At 52.4% G+C, this 12965-nt stretch overlaps 1 protein-coding gene across 7 annotated transcripts in view; it reads right to left on the bottom strand.

Moving 5' to 3' along the window:
• CLEC16A (C-type lectin domain containing 16A) overlaps nt 1–12965 on the bottom strand; it is a 237380-nt gene that overhangs the window by 116395 nt on the left and 108020 nt on the right. For all 7 annotated transcript variants that reach the window (XM_027961431.3, XM_060405629.1, XM_060405630.1 and 4 more), the window contains one exon: nt 4650–4770. In XM_027961431.3, coding sequence (XP_027817232.1) covers nt 4650–4770 — 121 coding nt within the window. The remainder of the gene's footprint in view (nt 1–4649; nt 4771–12965) is intronic.

The raw sequence follows: 12965 nt of genomic DNA, 5'->3' as shown, positions 1-12965 counted from the left end.
CTGTGTGACCCGGCAGCTCCTGTCCCAGAAGTGCACAATCAGGGTAGCTGTCCACACAGATGCCCTTTGCTGACTTCCCCCTGCACTGGAGTTGAGATCTTGTTCATCTCAGCTGCTCTCTCCCCTACTCCTCACCTGCCAGCCACACCGGCCTGTGACACACCAAGCCCATTCTCACCTTCCACCTCCCCCTTCCCAAACTGGCGGGCCTCATCTCTGCATTTTCTTACGGAATATTCTGGCTCCCCCAGTACATGCTTCTCCAGAGGCGCTTCTCTCACCAGCCACTGAGGCCTTTTCTCTGATTGTTCTCTAGCCCTGGACCCCATTCATCATCTCCACAGAGCCACCTCCATTGACCCGCGATTGTGTAGTTAGCTTTTACTCCCTTACCTGTTTGCGGTCTCTTCCCTGCCCCCAGCTGGAAGCACCACAGAGCAGAGGCCAAGTCTGGCTTTATTAGTTCCCTATCACATCCCAGATCTCAGCACTGTGCCTGGCATACAGTAGGTGCTCAATAAGGAGTTGAATTAATGGATGGGTTTCAGTGAATGCATTTTAAAAATCAGGATACAAGACTAGGTGGGTGCTGTACATGGCATGGCTACAACTACGTCAATTTCAAGGGCCCCTATGGACGTTTCCTGAAGATGGCTGGCGTCTCCTGAGGGTGTCCAGATGACTGGGGAATTTCCCCTGCTGTCACTGCCCATGTTATCTGGTCGCAGGCAGACAGGCAGGAACCTGGTTCTCCTCCGCTTGAGTTCAGGGCACTGCTGGGCTGTCGGTCAGTCGGCCCAGTGGTGCCTGTGCAGCGGTGCTTGCCTGGCGGCCTAGACACAGTACAGGGCCGTTCATCTATTCCCACACAGTCTTTTTTAATTTTTTTTAACTCTTTATTGAATTTACTACAATATTACTTCTGTTTTGTGATTTCTGGTTTTTTGGCCACAAGGCATGTGGGATCTTAACTACCCAACCAGGGATCGAACCTGTACCCTCTGCACTGGAAGGTCAAAGTCTTAACCAGTTAACCAGTCTGGACCACCAGGAAGTGGTGGTCTTTCTTACCCAGAGCCATCTTTCTTACCCTTCCCTCACCCCCAAATGATGCCATCCCATAAGTGATGAACTGGTTTAAATATTTTGGGAGGCACTCCCCAAAATGTTGTCAAAGCAGAAAATGCCAAGCCAGGGTGCCCCGCAGTATGAGTTCTGTGCCGGTTACTCACTGGCTGTCAGTCACTGAGAACCTACTATGTGCCAAGCCAGGTGCGGCATGCTTCATGAATGCGATCTCATTTGATCTTCAACAGCCCTCCTGGCAAAGTCATTTAAGACCATCTTTATGGCAAAGCCACTGAGCCTGGCAAGCAGTAAGACCTTGAGCAAGGTCACAAAGCTGCTTACTTCCAGCTACAGCAGGGGCTGCAAACTCAAGCGTCAATGGGGCCAGGCTGGCAGAACACAGGGGAGCCCAGGCCGCAGCTCCAGCTCCTCCCAGCGCAGTGGGGGGGCCGGGAAGCTTCCCTTTTGCAATGGTGGCAACCAGTCTAATCAAGAAGAGAAGCCCAGTCCTTATCTGTTAGTGAGGAGTATTTACAGATGCAGGCCCATTTGCTTTCATACAGAGGGGGCAGGGGGTGCTGGTTAAAAAGAGAAACAGCGGGGCTGAGGAAATGAGGCTCCACAAAAGGATAAGAACTATGAAGCTGAAGGCTGGGTTCATAGAGACTCTCAGTTTCATTCCCTCTAAAATCGAATCTCTTTTATCTCGTCAAGTCTACTCTGGTCTTCCCTTCCCACTGCCTTTCTGTTTCTCCTTCCCTCCCTCCCCTCCTTCCCTCATGGCTGCCAGTCCGTGACTCTGCCCCACACCGCTCTCCTCTCCAGTGAAAACAGAACAGGCTTTCGGTACATTTTTTTTTCCAAAGGGTGATGGCTTCTTTGATGCCCTTTGTCAGAAGCTACCTTGGCAGAGCTCACCTGCCACGCCTGGCAGGTCAGTGGACCTGGTCAGTGGACGTATGGGATGGCTTCTGAATGCTCTGATGCTGGGGTTTCTTACCGAGGGGTGACAGGTTTAGTAAATACACTTAAAGTCAACTCTTCCTGCTGTATTCCTTTAAACCCATTTAAGCAGTTGACCAACCCCAGACACTCCTCCCTGAGTCAGCTTCCTCAAGCTTCAGGGAGACAAAACATGACCTCCTAAGAAGCAAGCCCAGCCTCCAAAATTAGCAAATCTGAATGCCCTCACCTATACTAGAATGCTTCCTACCTTTAGTATACACAGGAGGCATTTGGTAAAATGCAAAGCATTGCTAATTTTTCCCCAACGGAAAGTGAGAAGCTCTAGCATTTAAGAATAATCACACACACAAAAAGTCAACACATGCATATCTTACTCTCATACCATACGCTCATAAAATCCATAATTCATAGTATTCTCTGGCCGGCACCCTCTTTAGCAAAGACATAATTTGCAATCACGCTGGGTAAAGACAGACAGCCATTACTTTCTTAATGGCCAACTACCCAAAAAGGCTCAGTTAAGTGATCTCAACTAGCAATCTAATCAATTAAAATTGATAAGTGAAATACTTTTAACCTTTGTTTCAGCAGGCCATTCTGGGAGGAGGCAGGGTACGTGAATTCCCAGCATAAAATTTAATTCCATTTCATGGATGCAAACATTCTTGCTGCCCTGATGGAGAGGCCCCGTTAAAGCGAACTGTTTTTCTCTCTTTCCTTTAATCCAATCAGAGAAAGATGGGTTTATGGGTCTCTCCAGCCTATGCCATCAATTTAAACCTTTGCAGAAATCCTCGTGGCCATATTTTAAGGAGGAAAGGGCCACAGAAGATGGGCTTAGAGCACAGAGGGGATGCAGTTTCCTTGCTCTTCCAAGAGAGAAGAAATAAAGGAGCATAAACAAAAATGAGGCACGACAAAGGAGTCAGACAACCAGGCAAAACCCATAGCAATCATTTACGGAGAACCTTCCACGTGTCAGGCAGTGTGCTCTTTATATGCATCACTGGGTGTGATTATCAGGCAATACTGACTCCATCTTCCTGAGCACAGTTACATGTGAGGCACTAGACTCGGTCATCTTATGTTTCATATTATGGTTCACTCAAGTCTCAAAACAGCCCCGTGACATCATGAAGATCATCCCCATTTTCCAGGCAAGGAAACGAAAGTCGTGGTGGTTTCAATCACTTGCTTGAGAGAATACAGAGCTGGGCAGGGGCCTCTGGCCCAAAAGATACAAACCCTCCCTGGTCTGCATCATAACTGCAGGTCACACAACTGAATAGTTTTTGTCAAGACTCATTCCACTGTACGCTAAAACTCGGTGAACTTTACTGGATGCCAGCTATATTTCAATAAAGTTGATTTAAAACAAGCGCTCTCTCTCTCATCGTCCACTACAAAGTGGCCACCTGCCGTTTCTGCCTCTCCAGCTCCCAGCTCTTCTTTTCAAGTTTCTTTGGGGGCCCCCTCCTTCCTCACCCCCAGGTTAGGCGGTTCAAAAGGAGCAGGTCCCACCTTCCCAGCATCACAGCTGAGCACGTGATCTTGACCTAACCAATCAGTGAATCACATTCTGCTGATCACTGACGGGTCAGGAATGGTCATGTGACTCAAGCTGGACCAATGAGAGCATTGCCCTGGACTTCCATAAAAGTTATAGGGAAAGAGAAGCTCTGTTTTTGTCAGGGCTGCTTAGCCAGTCCAGCAGATCTTAGAGGTGCTGATGGCCATCTTGTCACTATTTGGTGAGAGCTCTCTGGGGGATGAAGCCAGAACAGAGGAAAGAAAAGCTGAGGGAAGGAAGGCGGCAGTTTCCTGATGATACTGCTTGAGTACCTAGATCAAACCATGCCTGAAACTGGAGATCTAGCTTTTTACACTGATATCAGTGAAATCTGCCTTTCTTTTTCCTTAAGTTAGTTTAAGTTGGCCTTTCTATCTCTCACAACTAAAGAGTGCTAATATATCAAAATGCTATAGCAAATAACAGGAAGAAAAGAGTTATATGAATGGGAGAAGGGTTATAGGAACACACCCAGGCTTTATAGTCTTTGTCTCCTTTAAATCTCAGTCTCACAGTGAAGAGGAGAGTGCTGAGGCACAGGTTGGATGCTCAGGCTTTCAGGCTAAGCACAAGGTTCTTGGGCCTCCAAAGCCTTCATCTTTACCTAAATGTTGGCGGCTTGCGTTTTTGAAAACTTTCCTTTTTTTAAGCAGCCAGGATCCCTTACTCATTAAAATCATACAGACCACCTTTAACACACACAACCAATCTCATGGTGCTGCTACGACTATATGGAGGGCAGGGATCCCAGAGCTGTGCCCACCCCTGCTTGAGACCCCAGTCACCATGCACAGATATTTCAGCAAAACACCTGCACAGCTCCCCTTGGTCTCCAGAAAGCAGGGCCCACAGACTGACTCCAAGTGTCCAGAATCTAGGGTCCCTCTTCCGAAAGTTTTGTGTAACATGCGCGCTCTGTAAGTTCACGGTAATAGATCAACCCCAGTACGACATGCAGGTCGCCCAAGAGCCTCCCAGTGATGTATGAGCCAGCCTGGTGGTGTCCCCCCACCCCCGCCACCGTGACTCAAGATGACCAACTCACTCAGGTCGAGGACGTCGTCCGTTTTGATCAGGTCTTCCTCCCGCGTCAGTGGCAGCTGGGTCTCGGGCTCCCCCCGCAGTTGCAGGGACAGGGCACGGAGCATGAAGAACACCCGGATGGCCTGGACCAACAGTTCGGAGAGCAGAGAAGAGTGAGGTCATTTTGGTGAGAAGCTCGGTATGGAGAAATCACACAATGACTCTAGATTTAAAACAACAAGACAAAGCTCTCCTCTTTCAGCATCATGGTTCTGGTGCTTTCAGAGCCAAGATTTACAATGAAAAAGTCAAGGAGGCAGCCTGTGTGCCATTACCCACTGGCTCGGGTTGGGGCCACTGCACCTCACCGAGCACCTGTCACCCACTGGCTCGGGTTGGGGCCACTGCACCTCACCGAGCACCTGTCACCCACTGGCTCGGGTTGGGGCCACTGCACCTCACCGAGCACCTGTCACCCACTGGCTCGGGTTGGGGCCACTGCACCTCACCGAGCACCTGTCACCCACTGGCTCGGGTTGGGGCCACTGCACCTCACCGAGCACCTGTCACCCACTGGCTCGGGTTGGGGCCACTGCACCTCACCGAGCACCTGTCACCCACTGGCTCGGGTTGGGGCCACTGCACCTCACCGAGCACCTGTCACCACTGGCTCGGGTTGGGGCCACTGCACCTCACCGAGCACCTGTCACCCACTGGCTCGGGTTGGGGCCACTGCACCTCACCGAGCACCTGTCACCCACTGGCTCGGGTTGGGGCCACTGCACCTCACCGAGCACCTGTCACCCACTGGCTCGGGTTGGGGCCACTGCACCTCACCGAGCACCTGTCACCCACTGGCTCGGGTTGGGGCCACTGCACCCCACCGAGCACCTGTCACCCACTGGCTCGGGTTGGGGCCACTGCACCCCACCGAGCACCTGTCACCCACTGGCTCGGGTTGGGGCCACTGCACCCCACCGAGCACCTGTCACCCACTGGCTCGGGTTGGGGCCACTGTACCTCACCGAGCACCTGTCACCCACTGGCTCGGGTTGGGGCCACTGCACCCCACCGAGCACCTGTCACCCACTGGCTCGGGTTGGGGCCACTGCACCCCACCGAGCACCTGTCACCCACTGGCTCGGGTTGGGGCCGCTGCACCTCACCGAGCACCTGTCACCCACTGGCTCGGGTTGGGGCCACTGCACCCCACCGAGCACCTGTCATCTGCCAGGACCCTCCCTCTAGGGCCACGTGACCCTCGTGGCAGCCCCGCTCGGCACTCAAGGCTCAAGACCCACGGAGGCCGCGTGATCTGGCCCAAGCTCACACCTAGGGAGGGCCAGAACCAGGTCTCTTCTAACTAAACCAGCCCAGGATCTGAAAATCCAAACCATGAGGCTTTCAAAGTCCCACCAACTGAATGTGGGGGCAGGAGAGACAGAAGGTAAGATGCGGGTGGGGTTCAGAGCCCGCCAGACCACACAGCCCTTCACCTGGAGCTCTGGCCCCGTGGCCTTCCAACAGGGGCTGTGCCCTCTCAGGGCAGCAGACCTGGCACCTGGCAGGTATGCAGTGGTGTCAGTGCCCCGGGAGCCCTCAGGTCTCAGACGGGGACAGAGATGGGGACGGAGGGGGCCCATTAGCACAGGGTTCCTGGCCCATCAAGGAAGAGTCTTGGCAGACCCCAGGGTGAGCGGGTGTTTCCAGGGAGCGGGAACAAAGCCAAACCCCAGGCTGGAAGCCTGGGAAGCTTGTGCAGCCTCTGCCCAGTGGTCAGTCTGCCCTGGAGCTAACTCCCCATGAGACCCAGGTTGGGCTGACTTGCCCACCAAACAGAGGCCAGGAAGTGGAGCGGCAGCCACGGGGCCTGCAGCCTCCAGGCCACTTGCCGTGACTGAGGACACAGCCAAGAGTCAGGTATGGAAGGTCTGTGCTGGACTCCTAGCTCCACCGTGCTGGGCAAGGCCCCCGGCCCCACGAGCATCAGTTTTCTCCTGTGTGAGATGGGGGTGGGAGTCTCTATTGTGTGGGGCTGCGGGGAGCCTCTGAGACGATAGTGGGGGGGGCAGCAGGCAGCACAGGGTCTGTAAAGGGGTGGCCACGCCTCACTCCTGCCACTGCACCGCTTGGCACGAGGAGGCCATGGGGACAAACCACTGTCGCCACTGGTGAGCCATACAGCCCGCTTTCGGGTCCCCTTGTTGCCAGTTCTGAGGCTGCAGGCCTGCGCACTGAGATGGGAAGTGTCCATCATTTGACAAGGTGCCTTCCAAAACAAGGGGCGGAGGGAACAGATGACTGCCCGCAAAGAGCCAGCCTCGCACTGACTTTTGCTGACCCAGGCAACGAGGATGCCTGAGGACACCTCTGAGTCCTAACCTTGACGTGGTCCAGAACTGCCGGGAGATCTTGGGCCAATTACTTAACGTCCCGATGCAGAAAACTGGACGAACAGTCCTGTTTCCTGGACCTATTCTGGCGTCAGGTGTTCCTTAGTCAGCCAGAAGCACTAGAGAAACGTAAACTGTCATATGATAAAGATGGTGGTTGTGGGGGCATGAGTGTATTATTCGACTGTTCTCAACATTTCTGTTTACATGTTTATGCTGTTTTATTTTTTGGCCATGCCGTGTGGCATGTGGGATCTTAAGTTTCCTGACCAGGGATCGAACCCCTGCCCGCTGCGTTGCAAGCTTGGAGCCTTAACCACTGGACTACCAGGGAATTTCCTGTTCTGAAAAGTTTTGAAGAGCAGTCTTCATAAAAACATCTGTAATAATCAGCAGACGTCTTTCTACAAACACAGTGCGAGAAGCCCGGGCTCACGAATGTGAGGGCAGATTCCCACAGGGCCGAGTACTCCACCTGGGTGAAAGCGGGGCTCCCATGGGCGTAAGCGGGGCTCCCATGGGCGTCTACAGGGTTTGGCGGGCCATGCTGACCAGCCCCACAACTCCAAGAATCCACAAGAGAAAGGTGAGATACTGGGATTAAAGGTCATCTGATCATCTCCCTGTCTCCCGAAACAACCACCACTCTCTGTGTGCCTCCGGCCTGCCAGGTACGGGCGGGGGTTGCACTGTGTCACCCATTCGAGCCTTTTAACCACCCTGAGTGGTTCCCATTTTACAGACAGGAAACCAAAGCCTAGAGACATCAGGCAGACAGGCCAAGGCGATTCACCTAAGAACTGACTCCAAAGACTGTCCTTCCAACCACATGCCTTTGCCTTCAACAGACTGAAGAATTAGGACCCAGGCTTTTATTGAGTGTTTTTCTTAACTTTGCTCAATTAATGTGCAAATTGAAATATATTACTGAAAAGGAAAAGAGTATTCTTATTCTTTCAGATGCTTCCATAGGAAGATTGACTCAGGAAGAATGGATTCGATTTGGAAAGGGGTGTCAGCTGACCAAATTTAAATATCAAGAGAATCGGGCATATTCAGGGTGGTATGGCCGCAGACAAGCTTAACTATAAAGAAGAGACCTTTCCAGTTTGCTTCCATTCAGTGGGGAGCAAGGAGAGCCCCACGAGTCGGGCAGTGGATGGCTTCCAAGTCAGACAGACCTTAGTCCAACCTGAGTCATGTGATTCCCCAGGCCTGGGCTGGAGCTCTGGAAAGGGGGTCCCCACCACTCCAGATCATGGGGCCACCTTGAAGATGCAAGGAGATAGTACAAAGACCACCCTGAGCCCCAGGGCTGGTCCTGGAACAAACACACAGCCTGAGCCCTCTCCCCTGGTACCTTGGCCGCACGTGCAAAGCTGATGAGTTCAAGTGACAGTCACTCAGGCCAGGAGCCCACCGAGGCCGTGGAAGCCAGTCATTCTTAAAAGAGTGCTGAAGCGCTTTAGAGTAGGCACAGCCCTTTGGGAAAGCAACTTGGCAACACTGACAAGAGTCACCAAAAAAAAAAAATGTTCATACCCTTTGAACCAGAAATTCCACTTCTGGGAACTTATCCTAAAGAAATAAGCCAAAAGAAAGGAAACACTATATTCGTCAAGCTGCTTATTATAATTTAGCTGAAAATAATGTAATACTGGGAGCAACCAAAATGTCCACCAGCAGGAAAATGCCTAAGGAAATTATGGCAAAAGTTACCAGATAAACTTTTATGCAGGAGTAAGAAATTAAGACTTATTAAAACTGTATCACAGTATGAAAACTTCTTGCTCACAATGGAAAGAGAAAGGCAGCAAGGATGAAAGCAAGTCTATGGCTCAGGCCCCCTGCAACCATGAAAAGACGTGTCTGCAGACAGAGCTGGGAGGAGACACACAAAGTCTGTGTTATTTGTTTAGGGTGATGAAATCGGCGGAAATTCTTTCGTCTTACTTTTGAAACTCTGTGAGATGTTATTGTATTTTCTTTAATGCACAATACACATCCAGAGAGTAAAAGCAAAATATCCTATTTCCTCAAAGTCAGTAGCAATAAACACAAAAACTGTTTGCGGTTTTACGAGGGAACAAGGACACAGAACTGGAGGGACAGATAAAACTTCATGCAAATATCTCGATTTCATAACGGCTTCCATGGTTACTCCATAAAGACGGCTAGTGGCTTAAATTCAGATTCATCAAAGAATCCTCTCCCCAACTCTCTTTTCTCTAGTGTTAAGCATCAGTAGGTTTTGACTGTTAAAAGACTTGATTTCTTTCCCACTTAAGAGGCTAGACAGCTCCATCACTCTTCAGCACCTCACCTCACTCTCTTCCACCCGCTCTCGGCAAGAGCTGAGAGGCAGCACACAGGAGGAACCTGGGACTCAGAGAAGCTAAGTAACTTGCTCAGGGTCACACAGCTAAAGGTGGGATTCTGCCTCAGCTGGTGTGACTTGTGTGCCTATGCTCTTTCTTAAATGCTTCTCTCGACGGCCCTTCCATGTGGGATGGGTCCAACTCAAGTCCAGGTTCCTCCTGCATGTTCTTCTCAGACCCCAGGAGTCCCTGTCACCACATGTCAACATGAATTTCCCTTCTCGGCTGCAATCACTCAGTGGCACTCTTGCTATTTTGGTCTTATTTTGCATTATTTATATTCTTTCTATTCTTGCTTCTTGCCCAGTTCCTAGAAAAGGCTTGACAGATATGTCGAATGAAAGAATAAACAGTGTAATTTGCAAAAGGCAAGGGGGAAAACATAGCTTCATTGCCAGATGCTTCCCTGCGGCCTGCAGGGCCCTGGCCCTCCTCTCCTGTCCGCTTCGCTCTAGTCACCCCACACCTTGGACACTCTTTACTCTTCCTCATCTCAGGGCCTTTGCACTCACTGCTCCCTGTCTGGAAAGGGTCTCCATGTCTTTGCCTGGCTGGCTCCTCCTCGCTCCCCAGGTCTCTGTTCAGACGTCACCTCTGCCAGGCAGCTTTTCCTGGTCACTCAGGCTAACGCAGTGCCCCCTCTGTCCTTCAGAGCCCTCAAGGCAGCCTGGTTTTGCCCCTGAGCATAAGCTTTACCTCTCTCCAGGCCCGGGAACGCCCGGGGCGGGCCGCCTTTCTGCTGACTCCCACACCCTCGGGGTAGCACTTGGCACACAGTAGGAGTCCAGTGGCTCTTTGATGAACATACAAAGGAATGATTCACCATGAAGGGTGGTTTGATCTCTGACTAGTCCTTAAGGAAAATAAAGGGTGGCATTTCTGAAAAGCGTCAGCCTCCTAAAAGTTAGAAATGCCTACACTTGGCAGAAAAAAAGAAAAAAGATGGAAAACCTCTGAATCCAACAGGACGAAATGGAATGTTCTCTGGATACGAGCAAAGGACTTGAAACAAACCGCATAAGCCTTCAATTGCTTGCTAAACCATACACTTCCTCTAGCTCACATTCAGAGCGCACCACCGGGTCCTGATGTCTGAAACGGGTGGAGGACCTAAGCTGCAGGAGGACTCCAGACAGCTGCCTGGCATCAGGGGCTGGGCTAAGGTGAGAGGTCAAAATTCCCCTTCAAAACTGGATCCTGGAAATCAAAGGGAAACCTCTGGGGCCCATGGCTCTGCGTTGAGGTGCCCAGTCCTCTTATCTCATCCTACCACCAAACCCAGGGACACCAGACTTGAGAGCTGGCTTTATAAACCCGTCCAACAGACAAAGGTCACATGAGCGACCCCAGGGGCTCCGGTGCTTCCGTTGGCAGTTTGAGCCCTGCAGCCCATCTGGGGCAAGGGAGGGGGGCAGCAGAGTCCTGGGATCTTGAGGATGAGGGAGGAAGACCCCCACCCTCAGGCTCCACCACTGGCCTTTGTGCTTCTGCCTTTCGCGGAGTCTTCCCGAGGACCCTGCCAGGGCAGGCAGTGGTGGCTGCTGGCTGGGTGAGGAGACAGTGGCTCAGAAGGAGCAGGAACCGCGAAGCCCAAGCAGCCCAGCCCTCCGCTGTAGGCCTCAGCCTGGAGTTTCTCCCGTGGACCAGCAGCGTCCGCCCCAGGCCATCAGGACAAGATGCCAGGGCCCGGCCAACCAGGCCGAGGCCTTCACTGTGCTCCCAGGGCTCTGAGACCTGCCCCCTGCAACCCCTCCAGCACCACCACTTCCCACACAGCCGGCCCCCTGGGGGCTCCAGACATGGTCCACAACTCTCTGGGCCTCTGTGCACCTCCACCCCTCCCACCGCGGCGCCCATTCCTTCCCCTACAGGCCCGGCTCAAGGAGCAGCTCTCTGTGCTGCTTGCCTCCCTCCCCAGGTAGGATTAGGGACCTTGTGCTCCTGGAGAAATAGCCCTGGCTTCCCTGGTGGCTCAGACAGTAAAGCGTCTGCCTGCAATGCGGGAGACCCGGGTTTGATTCCTGGGTCGGGAAGATCCCCTGGAGAAGGAAATGGCAATCCACTCCAGCACTCTTGCCTGGAAAATCCCATGGACGGAGGAGCCTGATAGGCTACAGTCCTATAGGCTACAGTCCATGGGGTCGCAAAGAGTAGGACATGACTGAGCGACTTCACTTTCACTTATGGATGTGTGTGGGCTTCCCAGGTGGCGCTAGTGGTAAGGAACTCGCCTGCTAAATCAAGAGACACAAAAGCTGTGGGTTTGATCCCTGGGTTGGGAAGATTCCCTGGAGGAGGGCATGGCAACCCACTCCAGTATCCTTGCCTGGAGAATCCCATGGACAGAGGAGGCTGGTGGGCTATCATCCACAGTGTCGCAAAGAGTCAGACACGCCTGAAGGGATTAGCATGCATGGATTGAGGCTGCTTTTCCCATCCTTGCCCTTTTAAGTCCTTTCCTTGAGGACTGGGGCTGTGCTTCCTGGTAGCCAGCACCGAGTAGGACTAATAAATACAATGAAGGCAGCAGTGGGAGGCAGGGGGTCAGAATGGCCACGCCGCTTGGGTTGAATCCTGGCTCTGCGACTTATCAGCTGGAGGACCCTGAGCAAATCACTCGACCTCTTCGTGCCCCAGTTTACTCCCCTGTAAGACGGGGATAATACTAGTGCCACCCTCCTAGGGTGGTTGCAGAAATATGTGAGGAAATTCTTAAGAAGAACTGATATGAATGATCCACTTTGTCACAAAGGCTGTGTGCTCATATAACTGTTAAGAAAACCTGACAGGCTGTGGACCAAAAGGAAGGCAGGATGCGACTCGGAGCAGCAGATCTCCGCATTCACAGCCTGCTGGACCCTCTAGTTCAGCGGCCAAGGAGAACCGGGACAGGGTCCTCTCTGGCCTGGAGACATAAGAGCTGGACTGGGCATGTGGCTTTGCCGTTATCCTGCTGGGGAGCATCTCCAAGACCAACCAAAGGTCAAGGGTGAGTGTACCCACTCCATAAGGAGTACAGAAGTGACACCCAGTTGTCTCGGAACCAATCCCCCGTAAAAGCCAACACCAAGGATGTCCAGTGCAAACACTGCCACCCACAAACAATCATGTGCCCGGCTGTGGGGCCCGCACACCTGTCTGGGAGCATGAGGGAGGCAGGCATCACTGGCTCAGAGACAGAGTGGGCCCTGCGGAGAGGGTGGTGGGTCTGGGCAGACAGCAAGGAACACAGACTGACTTCAGACACGGGTCCTACTTCCTCTGTGCCCCAGCCCCACCCTGCCAGGCTTTCAAGGCAAACTCTGAGGCGGGTTCAGTGAGTCAATCCCACCTCTCCAAAAGGTCACAATACTTCCTCCACTCTGGGTACACTTGGATTATCTCAGAGGAAGGCTCGGCCTGATAACAGGAGCAATGAGGGCAATGGATTCCTCTAATTTATTCACACCTCCACGTCTCCAGGGAATGATTTTCTAGGAAAGGGTTATGGTGCTTTCTAAGAAAGAAACTGTGATCTGACCAGGAAGATAAAGTACCCTGAACAACCCCGCGAGACGGCTGCAGAAA

This window comes from Ovis aries, chromosome 24 (genome assembly GCF_016772045.2).
Source record: "Ovis aries strain OAR_USU_Benz2616 breed Rambouillet chromosome 24, ARS-UI_Ramb_v3.0, whole genome shotgun sequence".
Lineage (NCBI taxonomy): Eukaryota > Metazoa > Chordata > Mammalia > Artiodactyla > Bovidae > Ovis > Ovis aries.
This window is presented reverse-complemented; position numbering and strand designations above follow the sequence as displayed.